General features: G+C 43.4%; 1 protein-coding gene across 1 annotated transcript; it reads left to right on the top strand.

Moving 5' to 3' along the window:
• Positions 1-16,164: 16,164 nt before the first annotated feature.
• On the top strand, positions 16,165-25,583 carry LOC310870183 (kidney mitochondrial carrier protein 1-like). The gene is made up of 9 exons (XM_083781271.1): positions 16,165-16,404; positions 16,616-16,763; positions 17,354-17,448; positions 17,954-18,039; positions 20,397-20,492; positions 20,956-21,080; positions 22,767-22,890; positions 23,509-23,589; positions 24,027-25,583. Exons 1-9 carry the CDS (start codon positions 16,341-16,343, stop codon positions 24,066-24,068), a joined length of 861 nt encoding a protein of 286 aa, XP_083637397.1. The 5' UTR covers positions 16,165-16,340; the 3' UTR covers positions 24,069-25,583.
• The last annotated feature ends 380 nt before the right edge of the window (positions 25,584-25,963 follow it).

Here is a 25,963-nt window from a genome sequence, read left to right as displayed (position 1 = left end):
GTCACCAAACACTAGTCACCAACACTAGTCACCAAACACTAGTCACCAAACACCAATAGTCACCAGCGTCTGCTAAAGGCCTGAATTGTAAAATTGAAAGAAAAACAGTAAAGTTCTAAATGTTCTCTATTTTGCACATGTACTGTATGTTGATGTATGTGTGTGTGTGTGTTTCTGTTTATGTACACTGCACTTTGATTTATTCTAATTAGCGTTGGTACACGGTGGTCCGACACTGCCCTGATTACTGGAAGAGAACAATTGTTTCCCCTTGACCTCCTCTCTCTTTACTGGCTTCATGTAACTGTAAAAGAGGAGAGAGAGAGAGAAAGAGACACTGAGGCAGACACTCTCACAGTGGCTCCCACCCCCTTGTACCTGTGAATACACCATTGGTGACATGATGAGAGGTCATTGCAATACAATTCTCTGTGTGTGTGTGTGTGTGTGTGTGTGTGTGTGTGTGTGTGTGTGTGTGTGTGTGTGTGTGTGTGTGTGTGTGTGTGTGTGTGTGTGTGTGTGTGTGTGTGTGTGTGTGTGTGTGTGTGTGTGTGTGTGTGTGTGTGTGTTTCATTTGCTTCACAACAACGTTATTAAATTGTTATTTGAACAGGCTCTGAGATTTAGAGTGTAATAACTACATCATTAATGTCCCGGATTATGTGTTTGAGTGAGTGTGTGTGTGTACACGCACATGTATGCCTGAGAGAGAGGGAATACTGATGCTCTCTGCTGATATTGATCGACACAAACAATGATAATTGATTTACATTTTTTACTTTCCATTTTCACCTGCACGTCGTCTTTTGCAGGAGAGGTAACCGCATTCCCCCCCCCCTCTCTCTCTCTCACTCTTACACGCACGCACGCACGCACACACACGCACACACACATTCACACATTCACACAGCCAGAGACAGACCCTTTCGCCCTTCAATACAACCTATAATTTGCCAGATGCGGCGAATCAGCCGTTACTATGGCAACTACAGCGGGTAGAGTTTTTCGCTTTCTCAATTTTGGCCACTGTTATGTCGTTACACACGCAGGCAGGCAGGCAGGCACACACGCACACACAGAGAGAGGGAAGTGTGAAGGTGAAGCATTTAGATTTGATGACATAGTGGCCATAACATTGACAGTGAAACATTTCTGTTTTTAATGTAATAAAACATATACATTTTGATGTTGTTTCGCATGCACGCACCCACGCACGCACACACCACACACACACACACACACACACACACACACACACACACACACACACACACACACACACACACACACACAGACAGACAGGGATTTCAAGGGGATGGTTAGGAGAATAGACTCTCCAGAGAAGAACCTATAGTAAACAAAATGAGCCGAACTGATACTAACGCACTGAGACAAGCTCAGTGAGTCATAGCTAGCCTACAACAATGACACTAACACTCACGACACTAACACACACACACACACACACACACACACACACACACACACGGCAAATGCACACATAAATGAGCAATATAGTTATTATTCATCTTCAGCCCAAGTATTCAAGCCATTCTGAAATGCACAGTTTTGCCATTTTAGCAACAGTAGAGGTCCTGAGTCATAGTGATGACGTGGACTGCTGGCCAATTTTAATATAGGATAACCTTCGTTATCAAGACTGTCGGGAATCGAGATTGTTAATACTTCAACCTTTTAATCCTTTTTTCTTCTTCATCATACAAGAATGTCGTGCACAAGTATAGTGGAAATGTCAGATCTACAAGCTCACAACCTCACAACCGTTGTGAGCTCATAAACGTATATAGATCGGCTATTTTCATCACTTTTAATTTAAAAACATAAGCAGAACGGTTTTGGACATATAAGGTTTCCGCCCGACAGCGACGTTATATGCTAAGTGAAAACCTGCTCTTTCTGTAATAAGCCCCCGAGTCAGCATCAACCGCCCAAAAAGTGAGCTAGTGCTGAGCTAATAAAAGCTACGGGCAAGGGATTATCAAAACACACACGCACGCGCACAATCTGCTCTGGCTGCGTCTGTTTGGGACTGATAAGAGGAATTTTCCTCTCCACAGGGAATCAAGTATATGAGGGCAAACACGAGGGATGTACAAGGGAGCAGGGGGTGGGGGGGGGGTGTATGTGTGTGTGTGTGTGTGTGGGGGGTGTTAGGAGGAGATGACAGGGAGGGTTGAACGTTGAGGGATGTGATGTGAGGCAGCACTGTCCTCGTCATCACTTACAATAATAGTAAACCATTTCATCAGTGACACTGGACCATCTGTGCTGGACCCAAACACACCCAGAGCAGTATGCATGTGTGTGTGTGTGTGCTAATGTTGCTATACACTGGTGTTTGTGCACTTGCATCTCTCCACTCAAGTGTATAAATGATGGGTGTGTGTGTGTGTGTGTGTGTGTGTGTGTGTGTGTGTGTGTGTGTGTGTGTGTGCGCGTGGTGTCTGAGAGTGTGTGTTCTCAGCCATTTCAGGCTGTCTATATGCCTGGCAGCTGTTTTAGGGAAATGGCAGATAATCAATGAACAGCATGTACACTCACTTACCTACAGGGAAGTGAATTTGTTGAGCATCTATAAGAGTTTACTCTGGGAATTACATTAATAAAATGTTTTCTCTATGTAATTTAGAGGGGATACTGGCAAAATGTAACTGTTTTTTGTCACCGGCCCACTGGGCTGCAGTATTTTATTGACTCTGAGTTAAATCGAAAGGATTTGGCAAAATAACACAGCCGAGGGCCCATGCTGTTCAGCAGAAATTGGATCTTAAACCCAGCTTATGAGAAACACTAATACACAGTGCAAATACCTCAAATTGGATTCTATATTTGATATGAAGAGAATAGTTTAATATTGGCGTATATTTTCACATTTTTGTCAAGTGTTTTGGAGTTGTCCTTCATTCGCCCTTCAAAATAAATGACAGGGATTTAGTCGTGACTCTGCGCTATAGCAGCCCTTGCGATGTGATTTTGTGCGTCATGCGTGGGCTACGTGAGAATGGCTTGCAACGTCAGTCCACCAGAAGGCCCCCTCTCTGTTTACTCCCCCTTTTGCTTGCTGTCAAGTTATGCAAATCTGGCTTTAGGCTCAGAGTCCACTCTGTAGGGGGATGTAACACTGCAGCCAATCGGAGTTCGGCTCTGCGTGCAGGCATTTACATAAATCTGCATGGCAAATGTAGCGTGCAAATTGAAGGAGTGACACCGCAACTTCACCTTCCCAATGCCGATAATATATTAGGAAGAACTGACCTTAAACAAAAAATGTTATGGCCTGATAAATCCATTCATTCTGGCTCAGGCAGACTCTGTGGAAAACAAACTGCATTTGTTTGTGTAATTGCCCATGAGCAAGAAAGATGGAGGTGATGTGAGGAGAGAGAGACGGAGGATTGTGTGTGTGTGTGTGTGTGTGTGTGTGTGTGTGTGTGTGTGTGTGTGTGTGTGCGTGTGCACATGCACGTGCGTGCGCGACTGCGCACGTGTTTGTGTGCTGTGTATATGTGTGTGTGAGATTGGTGAATAAACAGCGGAGATGGATGAGTCTATTAAAGGGATGGTGATCCAGGCTATTAGAGACCAGAGCGGAGGAGTACGGGAGGAATGGATACACGGGTTGCTATAATGGCTCTAAATACAGGACTTATTAAAGTACAGGGGGTGTTAGAGATAATTATGACTGCTTTATCACACTTCCAAGCAATGAACCAGTTAAAAGAGGGTATGTGCGTGACATCATCATCATACCCAGAAGTTATGCCGGAACACCTACTGAGTGGCAAAAACGACTTTCTGGTACGTTTATGCGGCACGTTGTGAGTTTGTAGGTATGTATTTGTCGTGTGCGACATCGTCATTAAGTATAGACTACGCTTTACCTGGCTGACTGACTGGCTGAGGTCATCAAAGAACAGCGGCAAGATTTAAAACTTTGAGGGTGTGAGGTCAACTTCAAACTAAGGCCTCTGCAAAGAAAGGTTCATCCCTAGAACAGTTTTTCCAAGCGCTACCATTTTCAATGCATTTCTTTTTTCTCATGACCAAGCAACCTTCAAACTCTAAAGCTCTTCTGAAGGTTCTTTGTTGATGAGCACCGTTATTAGAAGCCTTGGTAAAATGAATCCTGCTGACACAGCAGAAGTGTTTGTGTGAGAACGGACACAATGAAACGCTGGTGTCAACCTGGCTAATACCTTCAACGTAAGCACACACACACACACACACACACACACACACACACACACACACACACACACACACACACACACACACACACACACACACACACACGGCACACGCACGCGCGCCTGAACATGTACACATACACATACACATGCACAGTCACACATCTGGAAGATGACCAGATGATGATGACTGACCGATATAGGATTTGCATCTGGTATAAAAAACAGTAACACATTCAGAGTTACAATTGTGTCCAATTCTCACTTTATGCTATATGCAAAGCCATTTCACACCAGTTTGGGTACATTTTAAATTAGTGGTCTTTCAACCTTCTTCAGGCTGAGACCGAAACGTTGCATATTGTGGACATTAAATAAAAAAGCTCTTGAACCAGCAAGTGGCAGTGTGCGGGTCTCCCTCCTTCTCCTACGGTACATTTAAAATTAAAAGAGGTAACCATATCTGATGTACTACTTGAATGCAGGATATAGGCATTGCTTAATGCCAGTTGACCTTGCATCCTGATATCTTAGAAACTTTTATACTGTTTCTGTGAGAGAAGGAACAGGGTCCCTGCAGCAACAAAATATCTGCATATACAGTGATAGATAGATAGATAGATAGATAGATAGATAGATAGATAGATAGATAGATAGATAGATAGATAGATAGATAGATAGATATAGGTAGCTAACACCAATAAGGAATAGGGGTGGAATAGGTGCCTTTAGGCCAGCGGTTCCCAAAGTGGGGTCCAGTACCTCCCCAGTGCCTCCCCAAGTGCCACCCCAGTGTCTTCCCTGCAGTGTCTGCCCAGTACCTCCCCAATGTCTCCCCAGTGGCTGCAGTTTCTCCCCAGTGCCTCCCCAGTGCCTTCCCAGTGCCTCCTGCAGTGTCCCCTCAGTGCTTCCCCAGTGCCTCCCCAGTGTCCCCCTGAGTGCCTCCCCAGTGTCCCCCCAGTGCCTCCCCAGTGTCCCCCTGAGTGCCTCCCCAGTGTCTCCCCAGTGTCTCCCCAGTGCCTCCCCAGTGTCTCCCCAGTGCCTCCCCAGTGTCTCCCCAGTGTCCCCTCAGTGCCTCCCCAGTGCCTCCCCAGTGTCCCCCTGAGTGCCTCCCCATGCTCCCCAGTGTCTCCCCAGTGTCCCCCTGAGTGCCTCCCCATGCTCCCCAGTGTCTCCCCAGTGTCTCCCCAGTGCCTCCCCAGTGTCTCCCCAGTGTCTCCCCAGTGCCTTCCCAGTGCCTCCCCAGTGTCCCCCTGAGTGCCTCCCCAGTGACCAGCCGAGTGCCTCCCCAGTGCCTACCCAGCGTCCCCCTGAGTGCCTCCCCATGCTCCCCAGTGTCTCCCCAGTGCCTCCCCAGTGCCTTCCCAGTGCCTCCCCAGTGTCCCCTCAGTGCCTTCCCAGTGCCTCCCCAGTGTCCACTCAGTGCCTCCCCAGTGTCCCCCTGAGTGCCTCCCCAGTGTCCCCCCCGAGTGCCTCCCCAGTGCCTCCCTGAGTGCCTCCCGAGTGCCTCCCCAGTGTCTCCCCAGTGCCTCCCCAGTGCCTGCCCAGTGTCCCCCCAGTGTCTCCAATAGCAATACAAGAGCAATAATACAAATCAATCTTAATTTATTAATCTTATTCATTAATTATTGAATCAAATTAATTAATTAATCAAAATGTTCGACGCAAGAAGGCCCCAGTGCGGCCTGCGCCCAGCACCATGCCAAAGCTTTTTCCTGCAGGAAACACTGCTTGTGGTTGTAAATATATTGTTATCTGTGTTGCGAGGATGAGGGGGTACCTGGAAAAATAGCTACCCCAAAAGGGGTACCTGGTCCAAAAAAGTTTGGGAACCCCTGCTTTAGGCAACTGTACAGACATTAATTAATTTACCCAAATGTTCTCTGCGGTCAGCAAAGGGGTGCGTTCCTGAGCTATTGAGCCCAATAAGATGAATAAGGACGTGAATGCTATAGCAATTTTGCTCTTGACCTTCAAAAAGCCCACTTGGTCATTAGGAATAATACTTGAGAGGCCCTATGAATCTTTGTTAGCCTCTTGCCATCAGCATTATTGAGATAGGACGTAAATGTACATCATCACATCAGGATGTGACAGCACTGTGTGCCCATCATCACACCTGATTGGAGGAGCTGAGAGGCCCAGCCGTCACTTGGCCAATCAGATGCCGAAACCTCAGAGATGTGTCCACTGAGCTCACAGCTGCTGAGTGTGAGGTGTAATGGGGTGCATGCATGGTAAACAGCTAGGACACGCACGCACGCAGACAGACAGACAGACAGACACACAGACACACACAGAGACACACAGAAACGCACACACTCACACGCACACTAACCGAAGTGGACAACCCTTCGCTTCCCGTTAAGTTCAATGCTGCCCTGAGGACTGGGTAAAAATATCTTACCACAGCAATAGAGAAACCAAAACAACGTGTGTGTGTGTGTGTGTGTGTGTGTGTGTGTGTGTGTGTGTGTGTGTGTGTGTGTGTGTGTGTGTGTGTGTGTGTGTGTGTGTGTGTGTGTGTGTGTGTGTGTGTGTGTGTGTGTGTGTGTGTGTGTGTGTACTGAACTTGTGCTTATCGTCTTTCATTATAGAAACACGTGCTCTACTATACTGTGAGTTTTTTCCCAATGTAAATAAAGCACATGTAATATAACAGCACCTATAGCCTACAGTATATATGAAGAGAGAGAAGGAGAGAGAGAGACCTCTATAGCTAGGATACATATAGTACATGTGGGTGTTTATAAGACCCTTAGCATGAAAAAGCAGCTAATGCTTTAATCTCACTCCCTCCTCCTTCCCATCTCCTTTTCTTTGTCTTTTCATCCTTCTCTCTCTCTGTCATTTTCCTCCCTGCCCTGGACTATACCACACGACACACACACACACACACACACACACACACACACACACACACACACACACACACACACACACACACACACACACACACACACACACACCACCAGGCTCCATCAACACTTTGTCACTGCTTGAAGAGCGTATGGTGTTCATAGCCCTCGAGACCTGGAGGGAGTTCCAGGTAATAGTTAAGTAAGTAATAGTAGTAAGAGTTAAATCTACATCTAAATCTACTTTTCGTTTGAGAAACTGTGAAATGGCTCTGTGTGTGTGTGTGTGTGTGTGTGTGTGTGTGTGTGTGTGTGTGTGTGTGTGTGTGTGTGTGTGTGTGTGTGTGTGTGTGTGTGTGTGTGTGTGTGTGTGTGTGTGTGTGTGTGTACATGTGCGTGTGCGTGCTTGTGTGTCTACATTCTGCAACACAATTCACAGAGACTTATGTAACTGCTCAATCTGTAATTGAGAGTGCTGTATCTTGGATCGTTATGCTGTGTTGTCCTACACACACACACACACACACACACACACACACACACACACACACACACACACACACACACACACACACACACACACACACACACACACACACACAGTCACATGCACACACACACACCCATCATTTATACACTTGAGTGGAGAGATGCAAGTGCACAAACACCAGTGTATAGCAACATTAGTGAGATGTCCCCACTGTCACTCAAAGTGAACGCAAAACAAGCTCTCCTGCTTACAGTAATTGACACAATAACATCCCCACATACAGTACAGAGGAAAAAACAATCAGTGCTGCGAAACATTGGGATTGTGACATAGGCTATAACCACATTTTTGATATAAAATCACGACTTTACCGCAAAAGGCTACTGTTGTTCTACACTACAGTCACATGTTGCGAATACATAGCCTATGTATGTTTACTCATGTATGTACTCATATATGTATGTATCATGTATTGTAATGTATGTATGTATGACATTTTGACACACAGCTCCTTCAACGAAGCCCTATTCGCTATGTAAGCCTGCAGTGAGTTATATCACGACTCTGCCACTGTCGCCACAGAGACCAAAACAAATGATAGTCAAATGTAGAGTAGACCAAATCCTCCAAAGCAACATGACTCTATTCATTACGCCTGTAGCATTCTCTACGCAGAGGGGGAGTCAACAAACACAGATATATTCACCCCTCTCTCCTCCTTCCAGCCCTGTGGCACCTGGCTCTTCATGACAAATCACCGTATTAAATGTGGCCGTTTTAGATGCTCTACACTTCCCCATATGCTTATTGGTTTCAGATAAAATCGCAATATTTCCATTCCGTCTATTTCCGCCCTGAATGCTGTGTGTGCAGCCCATGTACACGCCACGGAGGCAGACTCACACACACACACACACACACACACACACACACACACACACACACACACACACACACACACACACACACACACACACACACACGTGCATATGCCGTCACGCACGTCTCCTCTTGCTCCTTGGTCGTTAATAATGAACTAATGGCAATAGGAAGGTTAGTGACCCATAACCAAGCCATTAATCAAACAATACAACTAGCATATGATCATAATAAATATGCCATAGGTGAGTGTCTCGTAGTCACATGTGTGCATTCTTTAGGCTACTTCACTGGGAGCAGAGTGTGGAAGGACACATCTGATGGTGGGATAAGATCAAATGGAGGTATTTACCAGTAGTAAATACTGTGTTCTTGAAGAACTATCCGTGGATTCGCGCTGTACATTCTGTTGAGTATACTCTCCTCTGTAAGCCTTAAGTGCACAAATGACATGTCTTCTGGCTATGTTATTCTCCAGTGGTGGTGGCCGGGGGCCAGCACAGCCACAGCAGAAACATTCCTCGGGAAAACGTATAATGATTAATTTGGATGGAAAGTGTATCACCATATAATATTGTCAGAGAACCTTTAGCCTACACATAGAAGGATTTCAATTTAGGCTAATAGGTTGCCCTCTGTGTTTACACAATAAGTCAAGCAAAAGGAATTTGAAAATACAAATCTAAAATGAAATGAAAATGTATACTGTAAATTAAATTAATGAAGAATAATAACTAATCTGAAAGCTGACAATTCTATTTCAATAGGGTTAGTTAATTGCCATGGTAGGCAGGTGTGGTGGAGTATTTATACAATTGAGAATTAGCAGAATATTGTATTGATACCTTTCCATAGCAAGTATGTGTGCAGTAGCCTTACTATGCTGCGCTATAGATACCAGCAGCAGTGTTGCATTGTTGCAGAGTACAAGATGTGTGCTTCAGTTATTTATGAATAACACTGTAAGGGGTTTGGGCAGAGTCCTGCATAGTTGTTTTAGAGCTGAACACATCCCGAATATAACTGAATTAAGCGTACGTATGGTAGTTCATTTGTCATAATAAATGACACAAATTACAGTTTTAATGACCTTCTCTTGAACAAAAGCTGAGGTCGTACTGGTGTTATGGAACCAGAGCTACACCTGGACCAGAACTGCAGCCTAATTTGTCTCTCTAGGTCGCCCTCAGACGAGCCCTCCATCGTTGCTTCCAGCCATCCCGGTTCTGGCCAGCTCGTTGGTGCTTTGCACTCCTGCGTTCTTCTTGAGTACATCCACATACCGGTATGTTAATGTGGGACACTGGGACATCCTCGTGACTGGTGCCCATGTGTTGGTTCCCACAGCACTAAGTAACTCTTGGTGTCTTTGGCAGTGTGCTGCTAGACTCATTCTCCTGGGTCCTGGCTGCTATTTTCTTGCTCACCCTTGGCATTCCATCATATTCTGATTCTTGTTGGTAATATGTGTAGTGTACTCTTGCTGATGTTAAGTACTGCACGCAACATTCTGGTGTAGCACCCATCTAGAAGCTTCTGCAGGGTTGGCTTCAGGGTCTAGCATTCACTGCAGCCGTATAGGAGAACAGACTCTACTGTTCCATAGAAGAAGCTGAGTTTGATTTGACGGGGGAGGTTGGAGTTCCATACATGCTGCTGGCCATGCCATTCAAGGCCCTCCATGCACGTGCCTTCCTCACTTTAAGATCTTGCTGCTGTTGAGTTGTACTCCGCTGTACTTATATAACCACTGCTTTAAAAACAAATTAAGCACTTACTAACAATACAATGAAAAGTATGGACAACCTTACAGTGATAAAGATTGACACGAAATTATATCTGAAAGTTTGTTTATTTGATAGTGACAGAGCATGTAAAACATGTAAAACAATTGTAAAAGAGCAATTAAAAACTAGATGTAGGCCTATATGGAAATTAGCTCTGGTCCATAGCCTGGCCCTTACTATGGACCAGAGCTATATGGAAATGTACATCCGTAGTTCCTGAATGGATTTACAAAACATTGTACATGGATTAAGGTAGTAGTGCATCTGTAAGCTCCGGTATTTAAGGACAAAAAAACATATTGTCTTTAAATAAGACCTAGTGCATCACAGGCCTCCGCTCCTTTAGTCTCTCGACGAACTGTTGACTAACGTCAATTCGTCAAACAAAAAAGAGGGCGCTGTTAGTGTTTTTGTTTTACCTTTATTTTTTGGCTCGGATCTTGTAGGCTGCATCTGAATTTTGGACTGGTATCATCCTGACCTCTAGTGGTGATAGTGTAGAATTTATATAGAACCCAACAGCACCTCTGCAGTTACAATTTACAAAGCAGGCTGACTTGCCTCTGATTGATTGATTGAAATATGTATTAACAGTTTGCAGAATTACAGTACATTTCAAGCACAAACTCAATACAAAGACTGTTAACTGTGAGTGGACGACCCAATTAAGCATTACACTTGTTTACAAGAGGGTCCATGTTCAATTCATCAAAACATTTAGAGACGTACAGCTAGACACTTCTATATAGTCAAAGAACAGAACAGGATTTCATCATAAAGGAGGTAAAAAGGGAAAAGAAACATACAGTGAGGGGAAAGGGGGGGGGGTCGCGTTGGGGGGATTCAGATTTTACGGGGGCCAGTTTCGAATTGCAGCCGTCCGTAGGTGCCCTTTGAGAGCGGTTTTGAAGGAGTCAAGGGATTCGCATGTCTTAATGACTGTTGGTAGGGCGTTCCACATTTTGGTGGCATAGGAGCGAAAATAATTTAGTCCCTTGTTTGTGCCGAATCTGGGTTGTACATGGTTCGTTGCACTCCCTCTGGTGTTGTGGGTGTGGACTTCGTTAACATTAAGGAAGTATCTAGACAGGTACATGGGTATCTTGGTGGTGTTTCGAATCTTGTGGACCAGACCCATTGCAAGATGCTGTACTCTGTCGTCGACCCTAAGCCATTCCAGCCTGTACATGTACAACCCAGATTCGGCACAAACAAGGGACTAAATTATTTTCGCTCCTATGCCACCAAAATGTGGAACGCCCTACCAACAGTCATTAAGACATGTGAATTCCCATATGATGAATTCCTGTTCTGTACTTTAGCTACATAGAAATGTCTATTTGTATGTCTCTAAATGTTTGTATGTCTTTAAATGTTTGATGAATTGAACAATGTGGACCCTGTTGTAAACAAGTGTAATGCTTAATTGGGTCGTCCACTCACAGTTGACAGTCTTTGTATTGAGTTTGTGCTTAAAATGTACTGTAAATTCTACAAACTGTTAATAAATATTTCAATCAATCAAAAAACTCCTTCAAAACCGCTCTCAAAGGGCACCTACGGATGGCTGCAATTCGAAACTGGCCTCTGTAAAATCTGAATCCCCCCCCCCCCCCCCCATTTTCCCTCACTGTATATTGTATCTTTTCCCTTTTTTGCTTCCCATATGATGAATTCCTGTTCTGTACTTTAGCTACATAGAAATGTCTATTTGTATGTCTCTAAATGTTTGTATGTCTTTAAATGTTTTGATGAATTGAACAATGTGGACCCTGTTGTAAACAAGTGTAATGCTTAATTGGGTCGTCCACTCACAGTTGACAGTCTTTGTATTGAGTTTGTGCTTAAAATGTACTGTAAATTCTACAAACTGTTAATAAATATTTCAATTAGTGATGCACCGAATATTCGGCCGCAGAAAATATTCGGCAGAAAATGGTTAAATATGCATTTTCGGCCTATTCGGTTTCGGCCCAAATAGGCAGAAAATATATCACCGAATAGTGTATGCAATTAATGCATTCAAAGAGCTGAATAAATGTTTTATGGATCCATAATAGTGATTATTATTTAAGTTAAGTTTTGCCATAACCATAATATAACATTTGTAGAATCAAACTCAGGTTAATGGGTTAAGTGAGGATACTAAAACAGCGATATTCAGTTACACTTCATACCAATGATACTGTGCGGGTGTAGGTATGTTAAGTGATAACCACTTTCAACATGGCATTATAGGCAAAAGCTTTCTAAATCTTTCAAATTTTCCAAACATCTACAAGCTTGTAGGTCAACAATCTTTGCTATTTGTTGTACAACAAAGTATTTATAGTGCTTAAGTGGCATTCTGGACTAGACCTGTCTGGCTGGAAACATTGTGGTTGCAAGGACTGCATTTCTGACCTTTCAGATACAGGACTGTGTCACAGTCATTACCCAGTGATTGAGAGATTATTTATTCTGTACTTACTCTGTATAAACATACTATTTTAACTAGTGATGCCCCGAATATTCAGCCGCAGAAAATGTTCGGTTTCGGCCCGAATAGGCAGAAAATATATCACCGAATAGTGTATGCAATTAATGCATTCAAATGGGCTGAATAAATGTTTTATGGACCCATAATAGTGATTATTTTTTAAGTTAAGTTTTGCCATAATCATTTATTTTAAATAAATCAGGTAGCTTTAAGGTACGGCCATGACAGCAATGGTAGGAAAAAAGATGTATAATATTAATCATATTCGGATATTCGGTATTCGGTTTTCGGCCAACTGTTTCCTATATTCGGTATTCGGTTTCGGCCAAGAATTTCAATTTCGGTGCATCCCTAATTTCAATCAATCAAAAAGTCAAAGTGGGCAGGAGTGAGGTGGGTTCGGGGGGTGAGGCCAAGTAGTTTGTTTTGGGAAGTCTGGAGCCTAGTTTTAAGGGCCTTGTGGTACCAGGAGGTGCATGCATAGTCAAAGAAACCTTGTACGAGGGCTCCTGTTAAGGTCTTCAAGGTGTTTTTGTTGACCAGTGAGGAGATCCTGTAAAGGAATCTTGTTCTTTGGTTGACTTTTTTGATTACGTTGGTGGCCATTTTATCACCGGAAAGATTAGCCTCCAGGATGGAACCTAGGTAGGTAATTTCATCTTTACGTGTGATAACAATTGTCACCAACTCTAACCAAGAAGCCATTTGCCTTGCTGAGATTACTATTAGATCCAAAGAGAATGGATTCAGTTTTTCCCAGGTGTAAAGATAGTTTGTTATCAGCGAACCAGGTGCACATGCTACCGAGTTCAGAGCTGAGGGCCTTTTCAACCTGCAGTTTGTTCCTGTCCGAGACTAGCAGTGCCGAGTCATCTGCAAACAGGAACAAATTGCAGTCACAAGCTGATGTCATGTCGTTTACATATATTAGGAACAGTTTGTCCTTGGAAGATGCAAAAACGCTAATCCACGCCTTTGTTTTTTCTCGGCTTGACTACTGCAATGCACTCTTTTCAGGACTGCCTAAGAAAACGTCTGACAGATTACAACTTGTCCAAAATGCAGCAGCTAGAGTTTTAACTAGAACTAAGATGAGAGAACATAATTATTACTCCAGTTTTGGCATCACTGCACTGGCTTCCGGTTGTTTTTAGGATTGATTTTAAAATTATTTTACTTGTCTATAAAGCTCTCAATGGTCTCGCACCTCCGTACCTCCGTGACTGCCTACCTAGATATGTCCCTAACCGCCCCCTCAGGTCCTCCAATGCTGGCCTACTTGAAGTGCCTAAAAGAATGTGCACAAAAAAATATGGTGAGGCAGCTTTTTGCTTCTACGGCCCAACAGCCTGGAATAAACTTCCATTCGAGCTCAGACACGCACCCTCTGTAGACATTTTTAAATCTCAACTCAAGACTCACCTCTTCACTCTTGCTTTTAGTTGAGTTTTACTATGCACGTTCCTACCCTGCCCTGACTGATTTGCTGCATGTGGTGTTTTTATTTGTTTTTATTTATTTTATGTTCTTATATTAAATTTTGTTCTTTGCCATTGTTCTATCATTTTAACTACTTGTGTTTTATTGTATTATATTGTTGTGTCCTCTGTGTGAAGCACTTTGAGCTGCATTTATGTATGAAAGGTGCTATATAAATAAAGTTTATTATTATTATTATTAAAGGCCCTATATGCTTCCTTGAGGAACGCCACAGCTCACTGGGAGGAGGGGGGGGACAGTGTTCCATTCACCTCCACCATCTGTTCTCTCCCCTCCAGGTAGGATTGAATGTTTGTTGCGACCGTAGATCGCAGATTAGCCTACTATGAAAACTTTCGAAACCTGTCAGTCCGTCCGTCACGCCTCGTGTGTGTGTGCGTGCGTGCGTGCACAAATGAATTGTAATTAATTTTTAATCCATCTATAATGGTTAACCCTGCCAAACAAAGTTGTGTTGAGGTTCGGTGACCTTCACAGACTTCACAGACTCAATCAATCAGTCCACCCGTCCATTCTTCTAAACAGCATTAAGCTCATACCCCAAAAAGTCATCCACTCATTGTTTTCTACCAAGCTACAGTAGCCGCAAGATGATTTATCAGTGCGACCTCTTGGAAGGACATATAGCTGAATAATTCCTACTGATGTCATGATGTCACAGCTAGGAATGGATGCAATAAATTGAGGGTCAATGATACAGGAAAACAGTGTTACTCTTACATAGATTTAGATTGCAAGAACTGCACATGAAAAGGCCCAATCTAAAAACAGCTCATAAAAGTACAGTAACTGTAACAGTAACCTATTTAACATAAAAATGTTACTACTAAAGACCCCACTAAAGATCCCCTTGGTCAGACTGCAGCGACAGTTCCCATCTTGTTGTTGTACCTGTCAAACTACTTCAATAACAAGAGGCACAGGCACAACACCAGAGATCAGCTCCACTGATCTCTTTCAACCCAGAATTGGCACACACACATGGGGTTAAATGTGTTCTACTGTTTTGCCACCATTAAAAAGCAAGTATTTTGCACACCTACAAAGGCGATTGGTGCGTAGGAGAAGCCCAGCTAGGCGAGGGCCCCAACGTACTGAAAGAATAAACTCCTGCACACGTCTTCAAATGCAAGAAAATGATTTAATAGGAGCGCAACAATGTTTTGGTCTGTTAGACTCAGACATCAGCTTATCTGAAGGTCAGGACGACCTGTTGGAATGCACTACCAACAGCCAACAAAAAGTTTGTGACTCCTTACTCTCCTTCAAAACGGCCATAAAAGGGCACCAGTTGCAATTAGCAAAAAACGGGTCTAAACTTGACACTAGAAACTTGACCCCCCCCCCATGTTTTATGTACATACATTCTGTATATTTCCCCTAGTGTTGTTGATATTGTATGTCTTTAAATGTATGTGTCTTTAAATGTCTTGATGATTTGGGGTGGGTGGGGGGCGGGGTGGATTTTGCAGTTTTTTGTCTTCTTTTTTAAGTTGTCTTGAAAATCATGATTCTGTAATTCATTGTTTTAAAATGATGATGTCTGCATTATCATTAAATAAATCTTAAAAATGTGTTGCATTCCAAGGACATTTACTTCATTAAAAAGTGAAAAGGAACATTTTATCAGGAAACTAACAGCCTGACATTGTAAATTATTTGCAAAATAATTTGTCAGGTCAGTAGCTGGCAGGCAGGTAGCTCTTTACACTCTGGAAGAAGTCAAACTATAGTAACTGGTGTTTGTTTGTTTTTTACACAAATAACACACGTGTGTGTGTGTGTGTGTGTGTGTGTGTGTGTGTGTGTGTGTGACTGTGTGTGTGTGTGTGTGTGTGTGTGTGTGTGTGTGTGTGTGTGTGTGTGTGTGCACCTACAGGCTGGAGCACGGAATGTGTTGCTTCGCAACTGGAATGTGGGCGGAGCCAATGGGTGAAGGGGGTTTGGTCAGTCTCCACACACAAAACGCTGCTGGAGGATGTACGTAGAGAGGGCTGGAAGGAACCACACAAAACGTGCCAACGCCGGCCGGTAGTCTATGAAACGACGCGGAATCGTAGCAATAAGAAGAAGAACAATACCTTTGTCTGTTGTTCACCTGCAAACAATCTCACTAACAGCGTAAGGAGGCGAGAGGAAATGTCGAACGGCAACTGGAAACCGTTTGTCTACGGCGGACTGGCCTCGGTTACTGCCGAGTGTGGTGAGTGTCGATGCTGTATGTGTGAATGGAGTACTGTGTGGTAGTGGTACAGTCAGTGAGCGGTAGAACGTTGTTGGTGGGGGGTGGGTGGCCCGACCGGATAGGCCTATCTATGCTATGATCAGTTAATCCACTTACATTTAGAGGCTTTAGCTTCGTTCTAAATGTAAATCATTTAGTAATGGTTGGATACCGTTTGTTCTGTTTGCAGGAACGTTTCCGATCGATTTGACCAAGACGCGCCTCCAAGTTCAAGGCCAGGTCGGCGACAGTAAATACCGAGAGATCCGCTACAGAGGCATGGTCCATGCCATGAGAAGGATATGCAGCGAGGAGGGTCTCCGAGCACTTTACTCGGGGTGAGGTTCACTTCTGTCTTCTGTTGCTTGCTTCACTTCATGTGGAAGGGGATCTCTGCCTGTCTGCACCCCCCTTGTCTTCCTTTCTGTGTCTCTATTTGTATTGTACCCCCTTCTGTCTTCCTGTCTGTTCCAGGTCTGTTCCCATTTCTGTCTTTCGCTCTCTGTCGCCCCTAGCCCCCATTTGCAACTCTACAGTAGGTTGTTTTTATAATGGGAGTTTAGAAGAAAAAAGTAATTCTGCACACCTACAGTGGACAGGTGTGTCTGGAGAAGTTCCAGTCTCATGAATCTAGAGTTGCAATACCCTCCATTGACTTCCCATTCATCCAATTTGTTTTTGCAATCTGCTTGTATTACGACACAACTCGCCAACATTGCAGTTGAATTATCCTCTTTCAATCTGCAAAGCGTTTGTTTCATATATATCCACCGTAGACATTTTATGAGCTACTCTAGAGTTGCAAATTGCGGCTATGTCGCCCCCCCCCCCCCCCCCCCTATTCCTTTGCCTGCCTGTACCTCCTCTGTCTTTAGTATCTATCTATCTATCTATCTATCTATCTATAATGTTTTCTTTTTTTTTGCAGCATTGCTCCTGCCATGCTGCGGCAGGCATCATATGGGACCATAAAAATTGGCACATACCAGAGCTTCAAGCGACTATTAGTTGACAACCCTGAAGGTGAGACAGACACACACACACACACACACACACACACACACACACACACACATGTTTGCTTGCTGAGTGCTGACCATGCACACATTAACAGGTTCTTATCAGTAGTAAGTCATCAGCTGTCCTAACTTAAGCATAAAAGGAAGGTACTCTGCTAAATGTAGCACCCAAGGGCCTCACACATTCTTAGCCTATGTCAACGTAAAGGCCATATTAAGGAGAGCAAACATAATGTGTGACCTATTTCCTTCACTGTCGGTCAGTGGTCATTTTAATAATGAATGCCTCTGTCTGCCTGTTTACCTATCTTGTTTTCAATTTCACCTTCTTCAGTTTAGTGTTGCATCACAAGTTTACACCACGTATAAAAGACTAAAGAGTGTATGAAATTATTTTTCTTTGTATATACTAGAAAGAAAGCTATCTAGAAGATGATAAAGGTTAATAAATATGTCTGCAAAGGTGAAATATTCATGTTGTGCCCTCTCGTACTCTTCTCTTCTCTCAGATGAGACAATGTTGACTAATGTGGCATGTGGTATTCTGTCCGGAGTCATCTCCTCCACTATAGCCAATCCCACAGATGTGCTGAAGGTAAGCTAACCCACAGGCAACAAGAGAGTATACTACAATATCCCCATTGTTCAGTGGTGTTTTGGTCGCTACACGAGACACCACAATGTTCCAGTAGTAGTTTTCCATGCACCGTGTGTCCGTACCGGTACTAGAACGTGTGTTGACTCTCCCTCGAGTCATGAGCCAAGTAAACGGGAACCCCAAATGGCTGCTTTGCATAACAGGTTCGCTCACACCTCACCACACACCACAGCATTTTGGCTTCAGTAGGGCTGCTGCCAGTATCTGCACGCAACAATGCCTCAGCCACCATCAAAGCAGAAGAGGGTAATAATACTCGCTCAAGGCAAACTTTTAGTTTCAGTTCCTATAATTCATGCCATTCCCAAACTAAGCAAAAAAACTGGTGATTTCTTATGCAAACATGTTTCCTACTATGTATACATCAGTAAACATAAGTTAAATTAATATTAATCACATACACTATGTAGGCGTGCATGTGATGGCATTAAGATATGGTCTGTACCCCCCCCCCCCCCCCCCCCCCCCAAAAGAAAAAAAACACCACTGCCATTGTTGTTGTTGAGTTGTGTCTGATATTGTGCAAGACTGCAAGCAGAATGCCATGGAGTAGGTTAACTAGTGTAATTATCTGGATCTGTAGCTGGAATGTTGTAGTCACTGACAGGCAAAAGCACAGCACAACAGTCCTCTTCAGACAGAGTGCACATTCAGCGGCGAAATGTCCTGGGAACCAAGTGTCCAAATGTGTCCTGGGAACCAACACATCACTATGTCACAGTACAATTCTCTGGAACTGCATTAGCAGTGGTGGGTGCCTGAGGGGAATGGTTACTTCCTAGCCGCTTTCATACAGAGATCCTACAATAGAGGTGTAAAGAAGAGACGTCATTAATACCGTTGGCGGCTTGACGGGACATAACCATCACATTTGGCTTGCGTATGTAATTTGATAAAATACTGGTTCAACGGAATTAAGTGTTATTAATTTAGGGTAGGCTAATTGATTTCAAACTGTTGCTGCCACTAAGGTCAGGAGTCAGGACTGTCTTTCTCACAAAATAAGAGCTTTGTGTTTTTCCATCAAATCAATTTTTTAAATGACAGCAGGTTGTGCGGGTCACTGTCACACCCATGTCCCACCTTGCTGGCTGTCCTTTATACACAGATGTTGATTCGGCTCAGTGACTTGAGTACCAGCGCTACTGCCTTGAAGGTGGCACAACAAAGACTCTGTGTTCCGTGTCTGTACTTATTTTTCTTAATATACACAGAACAACAAGGCGGAATGTTGGGACAACATTTACATGCTGTGTAAGGCACTTCTGATGTTACAAGCTACTGTATATGAGGGTGTGGTTTTGGTAATGAATTGCTTTTCTATGCACTACGTGCCTACTCAAAGCGCTTTACAATGGTTCATTCATTCATACATTGGGAGGTGAAGCGGAGAACAGTCGACGACAGCGTCCTCACTTCCCACCCCCAATCCAACCCTTGATGCTGAGTGTCAAGCAGGGAGGCACTGGGTCCCATTTTGAGTCTTTGGTAGTGAGCCTACCGGCATAGTGACATAAAGGGCACTGTTGGTAGGGCTGACACGATTACCAAATTTATGTTGACTTTTAATTGTCGCACAAATAAAAGCAGATATATGATTTAGTTGTGTTTTTTGGCATTGAACATGCAAAAATAAATTAAATCGATATTTATTTATGATATGACAGACGTATTTTAATAATTTCATACTTAAAATAATGATAGTAATAGGTGATGCGTTTAAGGGCCAGACCGCACCAATTCAACAATGGAAACTATTCTGACGATTCTGCTTTTTATTATTTTTTATATATAAATATTTATAATCTAAATAATATTGGCAGGCATAAGTCTGTTTACCATCTGTGGAATATTTCTAGATTAGTCTGTCTGGGATTTAACAAGGTGTTCTGGCCAGAGAATCTGATCCTGTCCTGAGTTGAGGGTTAACAGATGCAACTGCAAGTTTGGAACATTGTCTTTTGGCCACTGCGAGTTCCTGCCAAACAGTCATGTGCTCATCTCTGGCTTTCAAAGCCACGGATTCTCCTCAGGCTGGGTTGCACATGGCATCCGACCACTACACACGTGTGTGTGTGTGTGTGTGCAAATCCACAGAACTGAGGTTTTTGGTCTACATGTTCTGAACATTGGAAAGTAATATACATATGGGCTTGCATCTTTTTGCCTTTTGAGCATCACTAAGCTTTCCTCTCAAACTATGTGTTCTCTTGTTGTCTGGTTGAATAATTTAATACAACCCGGTTATCAGTCGTCGTGGGCACATGCAAATAAACTCCATCTGTCTCTCCCAGATCCGCATGCAGGCACAGGGCAGTGTCATACAGGGGAGCATGATGGGCAACTTCATTAACATCTATCAGCAGGAGGGAACCAGGGGACTATGGAAGGTAAGTGTGTGTGTGTGTGTGTGTGTGTGTGTGTGTATGTGTGGTACCCCCATGGATGCAAGTTCTTAGTCACCACGACTGATTTCAGTTATTTGGATTCCATACGAGCCAGCATGTCTTCTTTGAAAGTATGTCGTTCACCGAAAATGGCCATCTACAAGTTCGGCTATTAGTTATTATAAATTTGAAAGAGTATTTGAAATGGTCAAACTAGCAACAGAATGCCTGTGTAGAAGCATCTTCCATAAACTTGAATGGTCTCAGAAATGTCATAAAAGCATAGATCAAAGCCTCAATCTGTGATTTCTTCAGCTGTTCTTCAGAACATCAGCAACATAGGTTTAGAATGATAATACCTAAACATCACAACATTTTCAGTCCATTTCCATGTATACTGTGTACACAAAATATTACGGATGTGCTCTATTTGCGCTCACCTTGCTGCCTCTGTCGGTCTGTACAGGGTGTCTCTCTGACTGCTCAGCGGGCAGCCATCGTGGTCGGGGTGGAACTACCGGTCTATGACATCACCAAGAAGCACCTGATCATGTCCGGTCACATGGGTGACAACGTCTACACACATTTCGTGTGAGTGTCATAAGATTGCTCCCTGTGGGGAAATATTCATCTCATGTGTCTTAGCGAGAGCGGAAGTTAGCATTAAACATAGGATAGGTACGGGTAAGATTAGAGGGATACAAATAAAATAAATGGACTTAGTCTGACCCTAGATATCTGGTCTGCCTGAGTTAACATAATGCATATTCTATATTTAAGTGTTATACTATAATGTACAATCTATCACCAGTGATGTAGGCATGAATATATGACTATCCCCTATGAATGGAATAACAATGGGTATGAGACTGATGTATGTATACAGTGTCAGTTGGCCTTTGACAGTGGGTAACTGGAAAATATATTTACTGTCGCTCTATCAACAGTTAATTTAATGAGTATATTCTATTCAGTCTATCAACAATGAAACGGTTATCCTTAACAGGCATCTGTCATGATTTTGTCGTGTATATCCCAGTAGTCTCGTGCAAATGTGCCAGAGTCAAGCAGGTCACAGGTGTAGGTAATCCAATAACAAAACGGAACATTTGGGCTGTCACGGGCTAGGTTGTGAAGCCTGATGGCTATACTGGCACAAAGGACCGTCAAAGTATCTTTGTGGTCTACTGGGGGACGTTGAGTCTGTGGCTGAATGTGCTCTTCAACCCCACTAGCACATCATAGAGGCGATAAGAGGGTTTAACAGGATGGCGTTCAACTTTCTCCTCAAACACTCCTACACAACCACCTCCAGACTGTCCAGTCCAATTTAACTCCTACTACTGTACATGGCTCGCTAGCCTGTGGCATCCCCAAGCATAAGCTCTTCTGATGTCACTGGTTGTGAATTCCCTGTGAGGGCAGTGCATGAGTAGACACTACAAGGCAGGGTGAAGGGGTATGCCTTTTTTTGTTGTTGCACTAAGCTAGGTGTTAATTTTGTGTAGGTGACCTTTACACTGACAATACTGAAGCCTAGTTGCTACAGAGAACTCATTTCAGAAGATGGCAGCGCAGCACTGCCAAGCGCTAGCTTCCTTATGAGTAATTTAGTTTGCGACCGAATTTCTAAAGATAACACTGTAGTTATGTGGCGTCTGGGCAGAATACAATACACACTTTGACTCCTGGAATTCACCCACCAAATCCCCACTGCTATAGAAGAAAATCTTTGGTATTGGACATTCCAGTTGTATTTAGTAAGAACTTAAGAGGCACAGTACTAAATTAAACGCACGTATAATGGAGAAAGCTATCGAAAGTGACGTGGTTAATACTGCTCCAGTCTAATTTGGATCGGCTTATCGGTGGTTTGTTGACACATACAATGGATATGATTTGGTAGCTTTTATTTTTCTTAATTAATTGAATGTTATTGTGTGTTGATGAGGAATTATTTGCTATTCAGTCTTGTCTCTTTTGTTGAGAATATTCCAACTCACCATGATTGATCTTCCTACTACCATTCTGTATGCAAGTTGTTTTGAGGCCTGGAAGCACAGTGATCTCTAACAGGATTTTACCGCTTGCTCAATTCTTTATTTCTAACCCATTATTAAATAACCCTTTAATCCAATTGGAGTTATCTCTCGTTTTCAGGCGCCGTTACGGTTACATAACCGTGATATTCAAGACCTGCATCAGGAGTGGGCCAAAGTGTGTTGTGTTAACTTTCCACATGAGCTCAGTCTCTGTCTTGTGGTCTCTGCCCCCCAGGTCCAGTTTTACATGCGGCCTAGCAGGAGCCCTGGCTTCCAACCCAGTCGACGTGGTACGGACACGCATGATGAACCAGAGGGGCGCAGCTCTGTATCAGGGAACACTGGACTGTCTACTACAGGTTGAACAAACACACACACACTGATTCAAACCCTGGTCTCTTAAATATCAAATATATCTCTACTACCCCCTCCCCCTGCCTGCAGCCTTCTCGGCTACAGGCAGGGTTACTCTTGAGCGCACACACTGAGAGACAAGGGGACCCAATAACTAGCAGTAGTGTCAGACTGGGCTTAAGAGGGTCTTAAAAACATCTCTGCACAAAAGAAAGACTCATGATCATAAAGTGACAATCATTAGGTAAAGGATATGAACTGAAATAACTTGAAGCATAATGAGAAGAGTGCTGATCAAAATTATAACATTTCGTATTTCGAAATATATATAAAAGAAATTGTACAAAACTGATATGTCAGTTTTGCATTGACAAGAATATCAGTTCTGCACAGACAAACGTCTTGTTTGACTAGTTCCAGAGTTTGTACTTTTGTTGATCCTGTTACTCTTATTTTAGCATGCAATATAAATAACTGCTGCTCCATGAAGCTTCTTTACTTGTGTACTGTAGCTGTAGCCTACAAGCTGCACAAATTTTCTAGCCACAGCTTAAACATGGCATTGTGTGATGTGTTATTGTGTTCCTCCTGGTTTTAACATGTGTTTGATTTTCACCATCTAGACGTGGCGGTCAGAGGGGTTCATGGCACTCTACAAGGGATTCCTCCCCAACTGGCTCCGCCTGGGGCCGTGGAACATCATTGTATCCTTTCCAGCTGATCCAAAGTTTTTGTTTATGTGCTGTCCTCGATCAGTTAATTGTCGTTATTTACATGGCATACTGTAAGCCAGGGCTTTGCGCATTCCAAGCCATGCTTTAATTGAGAAAGATTAACGCAGGCTAACTCTGTTGTATAACCGGGTTATAGGCGCAAAGCCTGCTCTCCTACAGCGAGACAAGTAGGGCCTGGATAGAGGAGGGATAGAGTGACGACAGAGTAGAGATAAAATGTCTATCGAGAGTTATGGTAAATGTGAATGAAGGCAGAGGTCCTTTGTCAGATTGTAGGTGAGTCTATAAGTCCTCAGCATCCCTCTTGACTGACATAATAAGATTACTAACGTTGTTGGATTAGAGTATCCCACTGCACAACATGGTTTCTTCTTGGTTGTGTCTTCCTTCACCCGGCTTACCTCCAGTTCTTCCTCACCTACGAACAGCTGAAGAAGATCAACATTTGATAGGTGGGATGAGACAGCGGAGAGGAAGATAATGGGAGATGTACCACTCGTAGAAGGGCAGGACAAAGACCAAATAAGGAATGGCCAGGTGACGGAAACACTGGATTTGTGGGATGGGGGTCTGTGTGCCGGAAAGACACATGTGGGAGAGGGTTGAGTGTATCAACCAATATCCCTCATGTAGCACATGGCAAGTGTGTCCATCGTTTGGCACACACTTGCATGCACGTTTCAGGCCCAACCAAACATTTGTTTTAAGTCTGATTATTATTTATTTTGTTATAAACTACAACTACCCTCTATCCCTCTCTCTCAAGCTCCAGATTGATTGGCTAGTAAACAGGAGAGACATAGGTGTACAACACACAGCAGTGCAATTGATCAACCAGCTAATGTGTCTCTCCCAACACTCAGCGCATTTCTTAAGAAAGATGGTACACTTATGGGAAAACTGCATAGGGACAGTTATTATTCTGTCGCTGTAGAGTGCCTTTGCAATATGGCCGGTCTGTATGCCCAAGGTGCATCTGTTAAGATTTTTTGTATTGTGCAGCTCAGCTGACAATCGCCAGTGATCATGTGTGCAAAACTGTGCATGCATGTACACATTTTGGGTTACAAATCCCTGAAATGCTTTTCTACAGTATATTCCAAAATGAGTGTAAATTGAACATATTCGCTATCCATCAGCAATCTCAGCAAAGTGTTAACCTTGAATCGGGGAATATACGGTACACCGTGCACTCTAATCATGGTTATGCAAGCATGTAGAGCAGCTATGTACTGTCCAGACTAGGACGGATAGGCTTACGGACCCCTAGACCTTTTGAGATTCATGGGTCCCCCGTGCCACAATGTGCAAGTACAGCAAGTGCAGGCGCTAAAGTTAACCTTGATGATCTCACCAGGCACCACCGGGGCTCCTCTTTCATATCAGAGAGGCCACTAGAACTATTAATATATACCTAACGGTCACACCCACACATATTGTGTAACAATTAATGCTTGGTCCAGACATTTCCCAGCTAGCGATGCGTATGGAGAGCACTTTTACTGATGGAGTAGTAGCTACCTCTAGGGTTGATAAGTGGGATAATAAAAAGAGGCCTTTTCAGCACACTGGAGCCCTATTGTGTTTTTTATACCTTTATTGGTTGAAGGTACCAAGAGCTTTATTGTTACTTGAAGTGAACCGTGAACATCAGGGGTGTGTGTGGGTTTATATACTGTGGGTTTATATACTGTATATATTTGTATATATACGTATACGTTTGAAATCTGGGTTTCACTCTGTTTGCTTTCTTTACATTATTTATGCACGAGCTGTTACGCACGTCGCGCGTTTAGCTTTTCTCTACAGTAAAGGAATGGACATGTTTCTGTTGTATGTATTTATGTATGTAGTATGTGAACAGTTATCGGTGCCAAAGTCTGTACGACACTGATGGTGTAAATGCTGCTTTAGCCGTGTAGCTTTTTTTTATTGGCTAAATAAAACAATCTGCTAAATTCTTACTTTGGTTGTCTATAGTATTTTCCTTGCCGGCAATTCCATGTTGCTCCATAGCGTGGCACTGTGTAGCCATTATCAGGCACAAATGCTCAACCCAGTTGAAATCAATTGCTTGTTTATTTATCTCCATGTCTGTCTCCTTTCACCCACCCTGCCCCCACCCCATCCTCCTCCAGGACTACAAAATCTAGCACAGCCTTGTTTTCGGAGGGGGCCTCGCTCTCTTTTTTTGTTGCATGCCGTATCCTCCCGCTCAAACAATGACTATGAATTATTCAGAGGAGTGCTGATGTGATTGTTCTTTTATTTCGTGTGGATCAATTCCCAGTTTTCCCTCATCAAGAGCTGTTTTGAAAAGACAAGAGTGCATTGGGAATGGCTG

This window comes from Protomyctophum parallelum, assembly GCF_964188405.1.
Source record: "Protomyctophum parallelum genome assembly, chromosome: 14".
Classification (NCBI taxonomy): domain Eukaryota; kingdom Metazoa; phylum Chordata; class Actinopteri; order Myctophiformes; family Myctophidae; genus Protomyctophum; species Protomyctophum parallelum.
The sequence above is the reverse complement of the archived record's forward strand: the minus strand, read 5'-3'. Positions and strand labels throughout refer to the sequence as shown.